Source organism: Mytilus californianus, unplaced genomic scaffold (genome assembly GCF_021869535.1).
Source record: "Mytilus californianus isolate M0D057914Y unplaced genomic scaffold, xbMytCali1.0.p SCAF_4, whole genome shotgun sequence".
Classification (NCBI taxonomy): domain Eukaryota; kingdom Metazoa; phylum Mollusca; class Bivalvia; order Mytilida; family Mytilidae; genus Mytilus; species Mytilus californianus.
In genome coordinates this window covers 45997226-46013397 of record NW_026262690.1, presented here as the reverse complement: position 1 = coordinate 46013397, position 16172 = coordinate 45997226, and the positions used below count along the sequence as shown (strand labels likewise).

The 16172-nt window shown below is 30.8% G+C and overlaps 1 protein-coding gene across 8 annotated transcripts in view; it reads left to right on the top strand.

Annotated features, from left to right (window-relative positions):
* Window positions 1-16172, top strand: part of LOC127738109 (serine/threonine-protein kinase D1-like) — a 109465-nt gene that overhangs the window by 89034 nt on the left and 4259 nt on the right. For 5 of the 8 annotated variants that reach the window (XM_052249236.1, XM_052249235.1, XM_052249232.1 and 2 more), the window contains one exon: window positions 2099-8464. In XM_052249236.1, coding sequence (XP_052105196.1) covers window positions 2099-2305 — 207 coding nt within the window. In that variant the 3' untranslated portion in view covers window positions 2306-8464. Of the gene's footprint in view, window positions 1-707; window positions 794-2098; window positions 8465-16172 lie in introns of those variants that run through there. The other 3 variants (XM_052249237.1, XM_052249230.1, XM_052249234.1) reach the window with 2 other exon arrangements.

Sequence of the window (16172 nt, the reverse complement as noted above, 5' to 3'; positions counted from 1 at the left end):
TTTTGACCTGAAGTTGTCAATGAAATAGATATGAAGTACCTTATGTTTATATAAGCTGACCTGAACTTTAATTTAGGTTTAGTTTTGGTTGTTCTGCAAAATAAAGGAACACTATAAATCTGAAAGAAAAAGTAAAAAACAATAGCATTGTTATAAAACAATTAATTGTTTTGTCTATATCAGCCATCTGAAACTTGGCGATTTACTGTTTATAAATTTAAAGTAGCAATACATATCTGAGTGAGTAGACTACACTAATGTGTAGGATGAGTGCAATTGTCAATGCTTGTTTTATTTGTTTTGCTATGATTTGAGCAATACAGGGAACATTTTGGCTATGTACTTTCAATTTAATGTGAACCTACCTTTTTATTCAGCATATTTTAAGATGTAATTTGTATATGTTCTCTTATACAGTTTTCAAACATCAAATATTGCCATGGAAGAAAAAAATTAAACATATTTTAATTGAAATCATTGCATGGCTGCTGTTCACAGTATTGTTTTTAGCTTTTTGACTGATACTTTTTGTTCATGCTTTTTACATATTATTGTTTTGTTTTCACTGATTGGCTTCACTAACCCATTCATATTGTCTTCATTACAGCATTCAGGGTTATTTCATCATGTGTTGCCATGATCTTAAACTGTCCGATCATTTTCATTGTTAGAACTCCTTACTCATCCAATCATTTTGATTCTTACAGCATTAGATCTGATCAGTAACTTACTACAGGTGAAAATGAGAAAGAGGTTCACAGTAGACAAATCACTTGCCCATGTCTGGCTTCAGGTGACACTATTTACTTTTATATGTTGTACAATTTTAAATGTTTACAATTGAAAATAATTTTCAGAATTTAATATACATGTATCAAGCAAATTATTTTAAATTATTTTATGATTCTTTTATTATTGAAGATGAAATTTAGAAACCTTATTGGACCACCTATGCTCTAACGTGTGTTACTTAAACTGTTTTAGGTCAAAGTACAATAGTGTTAAAAAGTTCCATTTACTGAATATACAATTAACTTGATGATCATGAAGGAGTTAAAACATCCTATACAAGCTATCAATAACTATTTTCGAACAAATTGAGATTTTCGGTACATTAACTTTTTTGGATTGTACCATACCTTTTCAGGTTACAGTATTGTAAAGTAAACATCAATTATGTATCATTTTCATAAACCAAATTTGATTCTGGTATTAGTTTTTATTTTAATGAGGTTTTTACCCCAAGTAGGACAACAAATTGGTTCCAACTAAGAACTGTGGGAAACATGGTTAATTATGCACACATTAATCTGTGACATAGAAATATCTCTAAGTTACTCTGAACATAGATAGTTGAAAGGAGGATAATTACTAGAAAAAAACAACATAAGTATCTGTTTTCCATTGTTCGTAATCTTTTTTGCCTTCTAAGGGGAGTATACTCTTTGTATGAAAACTGATAACATAACAAAATTTAGTTTATGTCAATGTTCTTTGTTCTATTCTTGTAAAACCCATGTAGAAGATCTGCTTTGTAGGATTATTTTTAATTTCTTTTCACAATTTATGTTAATCATATTGCACAGTTGGCAACATTTTGTTGAACATCAGGCATATATACATGTACATACAACTGTTTCACTATTTGTAAATATCACAAAATATATTTACCACCTTGACAAAATCCTTGCTTAAAATGCTTTTGATTGCCAATAGTTTAAAATAACTTAATGATATTAAGGTTACTAGACTTTCATTAGCTGACATATATACAGTTTTAGTTGGATCCTAATAAAAAATTAATATATATCCAGAGATAATAATAGTTTTAAAAGTAGAAATGCTGCATTATTTTTAATAGCTATATATAGCACAAAAAAAAACACAATGAGAAAGTATTAAAACAATATTTTGATCAATCTTTTCAAAACTTGTAACAGGTGTTAAAATTTTTTGTATGTTTTAAATTTGTTTTAAAGTTGAAAACTTACTTTTAATAAGAAATGTAATTTACAATAATATAAAGTTTGTTTCACAGAAAATTTAGCATAACGTTATTAACAGCAGAAATACTGATTATTTATTTATACTTTGGCAGGACTATCAAACATGGTGTGATCTAAGGAAGCTGGAAGAACAAGTTGGTCATAGATACATTACACACGAATCTGACGATGATCGCTGGGAACAGTTCCGTAAAGACAAAGCTCTGAAATTATGGCAGGATATAGGAATGAAAGGTGTGAATGAAACATATAATCTTAGCAAATCTCGAGGTGAACGTAACAGTACCAATGCATCATGATACAATGTTGTTGTTTCTTTCATGACAGTTGTCACAAAAATTCTGAAAAAAATACATCTGTTTCCAAGGAGACAAAGTTTTTGTGGCTGCTGCTTTTCTCACATGATTAAGATACAAAACTTTTAATTAATTAGTAAATCCTGGTTGCATTTCTAATGGGGGTTTCAAAATTAATAATCAAAAGAAGGAAAATTTATAAAGATACTTAATCATGTGGGTGTTTTTTTATCAATATTGTAGACTTATTATGCACAGAATGTAAGAAAGACCTTTTCCTGCAACATCTTATACCACATTAAGCTGTGTCTGTCTCAATAGCTTCATATTAGTGTTGTATATTATTCTCTTTAGCAAAGAAAAGTTATGAATGGCCTTATACAAAATGACTCCTTACCAATAACTGTTATTGTAATGATTTTTTTATACGTTAACTAATCAATTCTATCTTTTTTTCATTCCTGTACTGAAATATGTGATAAATGGAAATGATATTTGATTATTCAGAACAGCTGTTATAGTACATTAAACTTGACATCCTGTTTTTACCTGCAACTTTTTGATAACTAAGTTTTGTTGAGTTATTTCCCTTAGAATGATTTTTTTTTCATTTTAACTTTATAAAATATTTATATTACTGTAAATTCAGAAATTATTGCAAGGTTTTTTTATTAATGGGAATAATGCAACTAGGTGAGTATCGCAATAATAAGAACTCACATTCTTACATCTGATACATATATCTGTGTGGAGATTTTTTGGAAATCGCAATAATTTATCTCGCATTTTTGTCCAATCTCCAAAAATCGCAATAATAAATGTACACAATGATTTCTGAATTTACAGTATTTATCACATAGGTATGCCTAGAAGGTAGCATAAATTTTTTTATCCTTCAAAACTTGAGTTTTTTCTATTACATGTTTAGTTATTCTGGTTTTCCAAAAAGTATTAAAGTGATCATGACCAGCAAATTTTTTATGCAGAATTACTCTGACCAAGAAAATCTTCATAATTTTAACAATTTACAGCATTTTTATAATAGTAACTTGGTGACCATTTAAGGAAAAGGTCTTAGGTATTTGGCATGCATTTTAATATTGTTTATTTATTGTACTTTCACTATGCTGGCCGTAACACTGTTGTGACGTACATTTATAGTTACTGTTATATTTTGTTAAAAACTGTATATGTATTTTCAAATTTTTATCTCAGTATTTATCTGTTTGTATGCATAATTTTTCTGCATCACTCAAAAAAATCAAAAATCTTTTATAATGTTGTATATATTTTATATAATGATATATGGTGTTGTTAATAAGTGCAGATTTTTATCTTTTTGTTTTTCCATTTTGATGTATTTGTTTATTATTGTTAAATAATCATTTTTTGTACATACAGCTTCTGGAGGATATATAATCGTCATAAGTTTCAGGGGGAGATAATCCATCAGGGCAATTTTCAGGATGAAATTGTTTTAATCACCATAAGTGCTGTAAGCGATCAGTTGTTAATCTCTAATTATCACTGTATAAAAGGAAGATAGGGCATTAAAACGGTTGAATGCCTGCTATAATTCAGTCAAGTTTTGAATATTTATATTATATATTTATTAAATACAAATATAGTAAGTTACAAAGTACTGTTATATCTGCTTAATCTTCATTATGTAAAAATACTTGAAGAAATACTGTTTACAGATGTTTTTGATATTCTAGTCACAATTTGTATGTCCAAGTTAAAGGAAAATGTAAATATTTTTAAAGATTCATTTGGAAAAGATTGGATTAATTATAAATTATTATATCTTTGCAAAGCTTTATTTTTAATTTTTGGCTTATAATTTTTTTTTAGTTTGAAAATCCCCCTTATTGAAAAAGAATCATAACTAAAAGTTTTAAATGTTTTATAGCTGTAACAATTGGTTTTAAGCATAAAAATCATCAAAGTTAGCCCACCGTATAGATTCAAATACCAAAAAAATCAAATAGTCATACTTAATCTTTTCTAATCGACATTGTAACATAATTGGGTGTTCTCCCTGGGCCTTTTAAAGTTCAAGTTGAAGTAATTCTTTGTCATGATATTCAGTTGTTTATTTGATGTCTTTAATTGTGCAACTTCAAAATGTTAATGAAAAAGCTGAAGCTTATGTCTAATTGTTGACAAAAATTTTATATATGGTGATTAATTGAAAAAAGATAAAACATAGTAACACCAAATATTTTTGAAGCTTATAAACATACTTATAATATGACCAGAAAACTTTGTCTGAATTACCTCAAAAAATATTTGTTTTTGAAAAAAAAACATTTTATATAAGACTGCATTTAGGTTTATAAAAGATATTCTACCATGACCATACCTTTTAAGTGCCCCATAGATTTTTTTCAGGGATGGGCCATGCCCAGTCCTCTTGTATCATAAATTGTTAAACATTTCAGATTCCCATCCATTAACCATATATAGATATATTCTTATTTGCCATGCCAATATCTTTACATTACTAAAATGTGTTTGTTAGGCCTTTTGTTTACAGGAACGACTTCTTTAGATGATGTGGAGACATTAGTTTTAGTCCACTATAACAGTTCAAGCTAGATTCAAGGCTGTATAACCGCTAATAAACAACAGCTTCATCATTTATTGCAGCAAGTTTGATAAGTTTTGAGACACATTTGATTTTAGGGCCATTTTCGCCTACTCCTTTATACTGATGGTTATGGATGATCCAATTGTGTACCTTCAACAAGTGCTTTTAGTATGGAAATGAGTATATGTACCTTAGCTGTTATTGGATATTTTTATACATATCTCTCTTAAAATACAGTGCCAAAAATATAATATAACATATTCAGTCACTTCAACTTGACTTTTAGCATCACAATTAACCTACACATTTTGACAGCTAACCACAGTACTTTTATTCTGTGATTGAAAACCATGACACTGTTTAAGCCGTTTTAAAATTTTCTGACCTTTTTTTAAAAGGGAAAACTTTAAAGCAATGAATAGAATGATATAAAGTTCTATATGCCAATTTAGACTATTGTAGTATCATTGATATAAAATTGTTCAAATATTTGCTGGTTTACTCAAAGTGCAAATCTGTCTTATAGTATGGAGATTATTGGGTGAACAGGGAAAGAAGGGTGACTATTTTGTGTAAAAAACACCTTTTAGTAATTTATGCAGATTTTCTTTATGTTGAAACATTCTCTATGTATCCATTAAAAAAAATAATAATTTAGGCTATACCTTCTGGGAGACTAGTTTTTTTAGTTTAAAGAAATCAAAAGATATCACCTTTCATTATTAAATACCTATGATACTTACATGTGATAGATGCTCCCTGAGGCATATCAAATACGAGGGTCATTACCTTTTTAAAGCCTTTCAAATGACAAACCCCAGGCATTCTAGTCTTTGACACATTTTTCAAAGGTCTCAAGTTGAAGTAGTATATTAAAAATAAGAATATTTATATGATGCTTTATAACACACCAATCAGTACCCATAAAGTATATGAAAATCCTGGGGAGAACACTATAAAACTACTAAGTATATCCCATTGTTATTAATCATCATGAATTGCATAGAAGTATTAATAGATTCTAAGTTGAACCACCCTTTCACTATAATGACAACATAGTTTGAATAACTTTCATGTAGATTAGTTTAGATTTTGCTGACGATGAAACCTTTTTTTTTTTAAATCATCATCATGTGATAGTGGCGTAGTGTTTTTTTAGACTTTGTTAAGTCACTACTAAAGATGAAAAAAACAAAATGGGATGGGAAGGGTGAAATGCATTAGACAGTCTTAGTTTTGGTTAAGGAGATGAGATGGATACTAGTTTATCTTTATAAAGACCTAGCAGTATCTGTCAACATAAACTTGGTCATTAAAGCTATGTTTTTTTGTCATATGGTTATTTTTCAAAATTTAAAGAAATTATATATACCATAGGCCCACTCTTTATATCCCAAAAATAAAATCTTTATGCAAAAATTAAACTAATTCAATTTTATATAAACTACAGATGACATCTACTTGGTTTGAGATTTTTATGTGACCCTTTTGTTATAAAATATTAAAATAAACATGTCTTGGTTAATAACCTAAATTATCATTGAAAGTTCCGACAAATCATTATTAATGTTAGTGTGCAATACTGTTGTATAACAGAGTTATTCATGACATTCAGAAGGTATAAATAAATCCCTCATATTAAATATGTAACTAAAATCATATACATTCTAATGTTAAATTGTTATATTAACATTTGAACTTATATTTTTCTTGAGTTTCTAGAAATTATTTATTAAAATATTTTTAACAATTTTTAAAATAATATATATTTGATATGTTTAAAAAAAAATCTCATTAAGATTTTTTTACCAGGTGGCAGGATATTTTGCCAATATTTATGACTCGGTAAACCATAAATAGTTTAATATTTTCAGCTGGATAGAAGAAATACAATTTCAATTGTTTACTGATTGTCCTTACTTAAAAAATATCAGTCAGTTATTTATTGCAACTTAATATGTCCTATGTTTATAAGCATTCTATTTTTAGCTCACCTTTCTGAAGGAAATGTGAGCTTTAGCCATCACTTTGCGTCCGTTGTTGTCGTCCGTCCGGTGTAAACTATTTCAAACATCTCCTCTGAAACTACTAAACCAATTCCAACCAAACTTAAGCTGAATGATCCTTAGGGTATCTAGAATAAAGTTTGTGATTTATTATCTGTTTTGTCAAAAAACATGGCCACCATGGCTAAAAATAGAACATAGGGGGTAAAATGCAGTTTTTGGCTTATATCTCAAAAACTAAAGCATTTAGAGTAAATCTGACCAGGGGTTAAAAGTGTTCATTAGGTCAATCAGCTCTGAAATTTTCAGATGAATCTAACAACCCATTGTTGGGTTGCTGCCTTTAAATTGGTAATTTTAAGGAAATTTTGCAGTTTTTGGTTATTATCTTGAATATTATTATAGACAAAGAAAAACTGTAAACAGCAAAAATGTTCAGCAAAGTAAGATCGACAAACAAGTTTTATATGACCAAAATTGTCAATTGACCCCTTAAGGAGTTATTGTCCTTTAAGGACAATTTTACACAATTTGTTTATCATGTTTTCTAACTTTAAAAAATCTTTTCCTCTGAAACTACTAAACCAAATTAAACCAAACTTAAGCTGAATGATTCTTAGGTTATCTAGAATAAAGTTTGTGTTTTATTTTCTGTTTCCTCAGAAAACATGGCCACCATGGCTAAAAATAGAACATTGGGTAAAATGCAGTTTTTGATTTGTATCTCAAAACTAAAGCATTTAGAGTAAATCAGACAAGAAGTTAAAGTATTCATTAGGTTAAGGTCTACCTGCCCTGAAATTATCAGCCAAATCGGGTATCTGATTTTTAGGTTATTGCCCCTGAATTGATGATTTTAAGGAAATTTTGCAGTTTTTGGTTATTATCTTGAATATTATTATAGATAAAGATAAACTGTAAACAGCAAAAATGTTCAGCAAAGTAAGATCTACAAATAAGTTTTATATGACCAAAAATTGTCAACTGACCCCTTAAGGAGTTATTGTCCTTTAAAGACAATTTTTCACAATTTGTTCATCTAGTTTGCTTAATTTAAAAAATCTTCTGCTTTGAAACTACTGAATCAATTTCAGCCAATGTTGGGCTGAATGAGTTTCAGAGTATCTTGTATAAATTTTTTATTTAATTTCCTTGTACCGTACGTCAAGAAACGTAGCCACTATGGCTAAAATGGAACATAGGGATAAAATGCATTTCTTTGATTTTGAAGAAAATATGACAGATACAAAGAACATTTAAATGGCATTTTTAAGCCACTCATTAATATATATTGAAAAGCAAAAATAATCATTGATGAAAGATTTAAGCAAAAAAATACAGGTGAGCGATTCAGGCTCTTGAGAGCCTCTTGTTAAAAGTGAGTAAGTTGCAGAACCAATACCATTTCATTATCTCAACTTCATCTGATGAATGAGGAAGTGCTCTAAGTTTGTTGTATAATTTGTTAGTCTTCCTCTTCTTTTACCATGTTATGCAATAGATATATAAAATATGTCAAATTAAAAATATTTGTTTCTAATAAACCTGATTATTCATGTAAAAGCATTTCTGAGTTTACATTTGCTTAGGGCACCAACCACCACACCCACTCACACACACAATATTGTCTGATGTATATAAGAGGTGATGTATGTAGCTTTGACAAAGTTGATACTGCTACAATAATATCCTTATTTATAAAAACTTCTCCAATAATTAAGTCAACTGAATTAAGAAACTGTTCCCATGAATAAATCCTTGCTTATATATGTTGTGTTTTATGTACTGTTGTTTGTCTGTTGGTCTTTTTATACGACCGCAAACAAATTTTGCGTTCGTATATTGGTATGATGTTGGCGACTTCGTCGTCGTCATTGTTGTCCGCAGATACATTGGTTTTCGCACTCTAACTTTAGTTTAAGTGAATGGATCTCTATGAAATTTTACCATAAGGTTCAATACCACGAAAGGAAGGTTGGGATTGATTTTGGGGGTTATGGTACCAACAGTTAAGGAATTAGGGGCCAAAAATAAGCATTTTTGTAACTTCCAGACATAACTTGTGTGTTAGTGTATGGATCTCTCTGACATTGTACCACAAGGTTCCATATCACAAAGGGAATGCTGGGATTGATTTTGGGGGTAATTGCCTCAACATTTTAGGAATTAGGGGCCAAAAAAGGGGCAAAAAACAAGCATTTTTCTAGTTTCATGACAATAACTTGTGTGTCAGTGTATGGATCTTTCTGAAATTGTACTACAAGGTTCCATATCACAAAGGGAAAGCTGGAATTGAGTTTAGGGGTAATTGCCCTAAATGTTTAGGAATTTGGGGCCAAAAAGGGGCCTAAAAACAAACATTTTTCTAGTTTCCAGACAATAACTTGTGTTCAAGTGCATGGATCTCTCTGAAATTGTACTGCAAGGTACCATACCACAAGGGGAAGGCTGGGATTGATTTTGGGGGTAATTGCCTCAAAATTTGAGGAATTAGGGGCAAAAAAGGGGCAAAAAACAAGCATTTTTCTAGTTTCAGGACAATAACTTGTGTGTAAGTGTATGGATCTTTATGAAATTGTACTACAAGGTTCCATATCACAAAGGGAATGCTGGGTTTGAGTTTGGGGGGTAATTGCCCTAAATGTTTAGGAATTTGGGGCCAAAAGGGGGCCTAAAAAAAGCATTTTTGTCGAGCCTTCGACTTTTGTCGAAAAAGCGAGACATAGCGATCCTACATTCCGTCGGCGTCGTCGTCGGCGGCGGCGTCCACAAATATTCACTCTGTGGTTAAAGTTTTTGAAATTTTAATAACTTTCTTAAACTATCCTGGATTTCTACCAAACTTTGACAGAAGCTTGTTTATGATCATAAGATAATATTCAAAAGTAAATTTTGTAAAAAAAAAATTCCATTTTTTCCGTATTTTACTTATAAATGGACTTAGTTTTTCTGCCAAGAAACATTACATTCACTCTGTGGTTAAAGTTTTTGAAATTTTAATAACTTTCTTAAACTATCCTGGATTTCTACCAAACTTGGAAAGAAGCTTGTTTATGATCATAAGATAGTATCCAGAAGTAAATTTTGTAAAAAAAAAAATCCATTTTTTCCGTATTTTACTTATAAATGGACTTAGTTTTTCTGCCAAGAAACATTACATTCACTCTGTGGTTGAAGTTTTTGAAATTTTAATAACTTTCTTAAACTATCCTATATTTCTACCAAACATGGAAAGAAGCTTGTTTATGATCATAAGATAGTATCCAGAAGTAAATTTTGTAAAAAAAAAAATCCATTTTTTCCGTATTTTACTTATAAATGGACTTAGTTTTTCTGCCAGTTAACATTACATTCACTCAGTGGTTAAAGTTTTTAAAATTTTAACAACTTTCTTAAACTATCCTGGATTTGTACCAAACTTGGACAGAAGCTTGTTTATGATTAAAAGCTAGTATCTAGAAGGAAATTTTGTTAAAATTTTGTTTGATTTTTTCCGTATTTTACTTATAAATGGACTTTGTTTTTCTTCCAGTTAACATTACATACAGTCTGCAGTTTAAGTTTTTAAAACATTTATTAGATTCATAAACTATCCTGGATTTTTACCAAACTTGGACAGAAGCTACTAACAATCAAAAGATAGTATAGAGAGGAATATTTTTATTTATTTTTTTCCTCATTTTTGTTGAGCCTGCGATTAACAGCAAAAGTAGGCGAGACACTGGGTTCCGCGGAACCCTTACGAATTTTTCTAGTTACCAGACAATAACTTGTGTTCAAGTGTATGGATCTCTCTGAAATTGTACTGCAAGGTACCATACCACAAAGGGAAGGCTGGGATTGAGTTTGGGGGTGATGAATCATAAGGGGGTTAAAAAAAATTTGGGGCGGGGGGGGTTTTTTCCTTTTTTTTTCTTTAAAATTTTCCATTTTAAATTGGTTATTTCTGATTTATATATAAAAGCAAATAATAATGATATGATTTGAATAGGTAAATTAAAATTTTTTAAGTTCTTAGACCACATTCATTCTGTGTCAGAAACCTATGCTGTGTCAAATATTTAATCACAATCCAAATTCAGTGCTGTATCAAGCTTGAATGTTGTGTCCGTACTTGCCCCAACTGTTCAGGGTTCGACCTCTGCGGTTGTATCAAGCTGCGCCCAGCGGAGCATTTTATTTCACCATGGTGTTGTCAGTTTATTTTCCACTTCTGAGTTTGAATGTCCCTTTGGTATCTTTTGCCTCTCTTTCATAGAGATGGCTTCAATAAATTAATTCCTTGTTTATTGAAACAGTTCCAATGAATTATTCCCTGTTTATAGTAGCAGCTTCAATGAATAATTCCTTGTTTATAGAAACGGTTCCAATGAATAACTTCTTGCTTATAGAAACTGCTCCAACGAATAAATTCTGATTAAACTGTTTAAATGAATATCTCCTTGCTTATAGAAACTACTCCAACGAACAACTCTTTGTTTATAGAAAAGGTTCCAATGAATTATTCCCTGTTTATTGAAACAAATTCAATGAATAATTCCTTGTTTATTGAAACTGCTCCAATAAAAAAAACTCGATGTTTTTGGAAATTGTTACAATAAATAACTTCTTGCTTATAGAACTACCCCATCGAGTAAATTCTGGTTTAACTGCTCATATGAATTAACACTTTTGTTCATTAATGTTTATGGAAAATTTATGATAGCATTTTGTAGATTATAATGTCTTTCAAACAATTGGACCCCTCCCCTAAAGTGGCATAGGAAAACAGAGGATTCCATTGTTTGATGAAGTACTAATCTAGATAAAAGAATTTATTTTCCTCACCTTGTTATTAGTCCCCTACCGACACTCTGTCCGTCTGTCTGTCTGTCCGTCCGTCCGTCTGTCAATCTGTCAGTCCGGCAACTCAGCTTTCCACACTTTTTTTCTTCGTTCTTGAAGATATTGATTTGATATTTGGTATATAGTTTTATCATGACAAGTTATAGATCAAGTTCGAATTTTGTACCGGTCTGATGATTTAGTCCAGAGTTATGGTCCATAAAAAAACTCCATAACTAATGTTAGAGTACTATGTTAAACCATATAATCTGTACAAAGGGAGATAACTCATTTTTTTAAAGACATTTTTTGGTAAATTGTTTGAGGAATTTTGTGGCAGGTTTGTATGTTATTTTGTATAAACTAATTTTCTGAATGCTACATATATATATATATTTTTTTTTTATTAAGTGAAATCCTTTAATTAGATAATAATCTATTTTTATTTAGGTATATATTTCATTACATTACATTGTGTAGATAAAAGTTGTTGACATTTTATAGATAAGTTACAAATCTATATTAGTTTGTGACAAATGAAAGAAAAAATATTTGGAACTATTAATTATATTTGATTGTAATTTGAAAATAGATATACATTGTATTACATCATATCTAATTTTAGAGAACTATTAATCATATATAATGTTAGAGTGTTATAGGTTTTCCACACTTTTTTCATCATGCTTGAAGATATTGATTGACAGTTGGTATATAGTTTTATCATGACAAGTTACAGATCAAGTTCAAATTTTTGTTTCGGTCTGATAATTTTGTGCAGAGTTATGGTCCTTGGACTTGAAAAAATTCACTCATATATTCAATTTTCCACACTGTTTTTAGTCATGCTTGAAGATATTGACTTGATATTTTCTTTTTGTTTACACCATGACAAGTTATAGAACAAGTTAGCATTTTGTTCCCAGTATAATGAATTTTTACCCCGTAGGGGACTATGTATTGCCATGCAATACTCTCAGAATGCTCGTTAAATTTACAAATAATAGCTTTAGACCGAGATGAAAGTAAATACAGAAAAGCACTTTGGAAGCACCAAATTCATGTCGTGTTATTTTCATCTATTTAGTGTTTTAGTAGCATTAATGAAAATACACATACTTGCCTTTGTGACAAGCTATGTCAGATATTGATATTGCAAGTGGATGAGATTTCCCAGAGAAAAAGAAATTCCACACCTTAAGACAATACAAAGTTGTGACATGAAGCTGGCTAATGAAACACTAGTAATAAAATACCTCCCTAACCTAGAAAAGATTGGGTCATATTTCTTTAATTAATCAATTGGAAGGTAGATATAATTAAAAGAATGTGTACACATATATATATGTGTATGTGCATGTGTTGTTGGACACCGTGCAGATGGTGTAGCAACAATATCGCAGACGTATGTGTTTAATAGTGGTCTCAGAGCAAATGCAGAATTAATATTTTTGGACTAAATTTCAGACAAGTTTTGTAGTGTTAACCCTGTATAACATCATGTACTGTGTTTCAAAACCCTTGCTAATGGCGACGATCCCGCCAGAAAAGCCATCCATTGATTATTCAGTTGGCCAAGCGTGCGGTTTGGGTTGTTAGACACAATGCAGGCGGTGTTGCCAGGTTATCATAGAAGCATGGGTTTATTTCCCGCTGAGGGAAGAACAAAAGTACGATAATCTACCATTGTTTGGAGAAATTTTAGGCGATAGATTTAAATAAATTGAAAACATATTGGTTAAGTTATAAGTTATATGTTATGATGGATCGACAAAAGGCGGAACAAAAAATTTGTTGCGTTTGTCATATATTACTAAAAAAAAGAATTTTTATGAAAAATGATTTCAAGATTGTAACTTGAGTTTCCTCTGTCCGATATGATTGAAACTTCTGCTAAAAAAGAGAAATATGTATATTGAAAGACACCTATTGATTTAAAAGTCAAGGTGTCAAAGTTCAAGGTCATCGGTGATACTTAAAATGAAATATTTTTGGAAAAATGGTTCCTGGATGGTTACTTTAGTTTCCCTTGCCTGATTGAAATGAAACTTATACAGATGGAGGAGAAAGACACCTATTGATTTGGGAGATAAAGGGTCAAATTTCTAGGTCACTAAAATTAAAACTTTTTGATAAAAAGTTTCCAGGTGGAAAGTCGAGTTTTCCCTTGTTTGATTGGAATTCAACTTATCCAGGTCGAAAATATAGGGAACGGAAAGACTCTTACCGATTTTAGAGTCAACAGGTCACTGTTAGTAAAAATAGTATCTTTTCAAAAAGAATACCTGGTTTCCTTAAAATGTAATTTTTTTTTATTTTAATCAATATGATTAGTCATGTGCCCCAACACCTGACGGGTTAGCAAGGGTCAGGAGGAACGCTGCCCAATTAATTAAAAGTGATGCCCCAAAAATGTGTTTTTCTGTGAATATGGACCCTGGAGAAAGTATTGTTAATTTTTTTGTTTCTAGACACTTGACTTCTGTGTAGTTCTGGAAGCATCTGTTGGCAGAGCCAAGTTTTCATTTGTTTCAAATGGACCACAGTGTCTGCATGACGCATAACACATTTTCGATTTCAGAGATTTTATTCTTCTGAAAGATGTCCAAAGCTTCTTATGCTGAATTGTCTCATCCATACTTGGTTAACTTGTTTGTGTTTAGTAACTGATATCCAGGTCCACAAATGTTCAGAACAATTACTGGATGCTTTATAAGTCAGATGTTATATGCCAGGTCAACAAATGTTCTTTACAAGAACTAATTGCATTACAGTCAAATTCTATCTACCAGGTCAACGAATGATCTACTTAGTATACAATCATTGACTGTTCAAGTCTCGTCCTATCTTCCATAGATGTCCCCAAATGTTCAATACATAGCTGACTGATTCCAGTCAAGGAATCTACAAGGTCAACAAATGTTCTTTATAATAACTTACATATCTAAGCCATCTACCAAATCAACATATGTCCTACACAATGTCTGCTTTTTACCAGATCAACTTGAATGTTCAAGCATTTTCCAAGTCCAAAATTTTTCTATAAAAATTGACTGATTTAAGTCGTGCAATCTATAGGTCGACAAATGTTCTAAACAATTGCTGAATGCTTGAAGAGTCAAATTCTATTTATCAGGTCATTAAACGTTTTATACAATTAATTAATACTTTTTTAAAACGTGATTTATAACATAAGTACCTTTTTATTTAATTCTACGTTGGAAAATTTAGAAATTATTAAGAATCTAAGGTTCCCAAATCCCTCGGGGAAAGTTGAACTTGGTAGGATTCTGCTTTTCTATTTATGTCCTTTTGGTCATATCGCTTCTCAAGTATTTAAGTATTTACACACCTTTTGTTGTCAAATGTTAGGTTTGAACGTTCCCGATGAAGGTAAATCAAGAAAAGCGCTTCAGACGGACGGACACAATCTATAAAGCGTTGTTTTCATTTTAATGTCCGATGCTATTTACCGGTCAACAAATGTTCAGTACAATAACCGAATTCTTCAAGTTTAACGATGGCAACTAGATCAGCAAACGCTGTATGCTGTAACTGCGGTGCTATCTACCGGGTCTACAAATGTCCTATACAATAAATATTCTATCAAATTATTGAATGCTTTAAAAAAGTTCATCAAAGATACTAGGCTTACAATTTAATACATCAGACGCGCGTTTAAGCCATATTAAATCTACCAGGTAAACAAATGTTTTTATACATTCTCTGAATGATTTAAGTCCGGTTTTGAGTCGTGCCGTTAACAAGGTCCAAACATATTCAGAACAATTACAATAACTGAGTGCTTTAATCAAATTCTGCCTACCAGGTATACGAATGATCTATACAATTATTGACTGTTACAGTCCGGCTCTATCTTCTTTGTCCACAAATAGTCAGTACATACCGGACTGATTTCAGTCGAGCAATCGACAAGGTCAACAATTGTTCTTTACGACAACTTACATATTTAAGTCATGTTATCTACCAAGTCAAATGCTGTATCTCAGGTCGATGAACGTTCTATACATTTTCAATGATCCATGCTATCTACCGGTACACGAATGTGTTCAAAAAAATACCAGAATGCTTTAGGAACTCATCAACGATACTAGGCTAGTAAAGGTCTGAGGTACACTGATGTTTTAAACATTGCCAAAACAAAACTAACTGCTTTAACTCCGATGCCATCTACCAGGTCCAAAAATATAATATACAATATGAATGGTTTAAGTAAAATGTTAGCTACCATGTCTAACATATTCTTTCCATAAACGTACTTGTTTGGGGTAGATGTTATGTGCCAACTCCATATCTTTCTCTGAAGCGACATTACTATTTGTTTTCTATAATTCTATGACCTATATAATTACTATTCAATATTTGCTTTTTATTGTTTAATAAACAATTTGCGACCTGACTACTTTTAAAACATGTGTACTGAGTC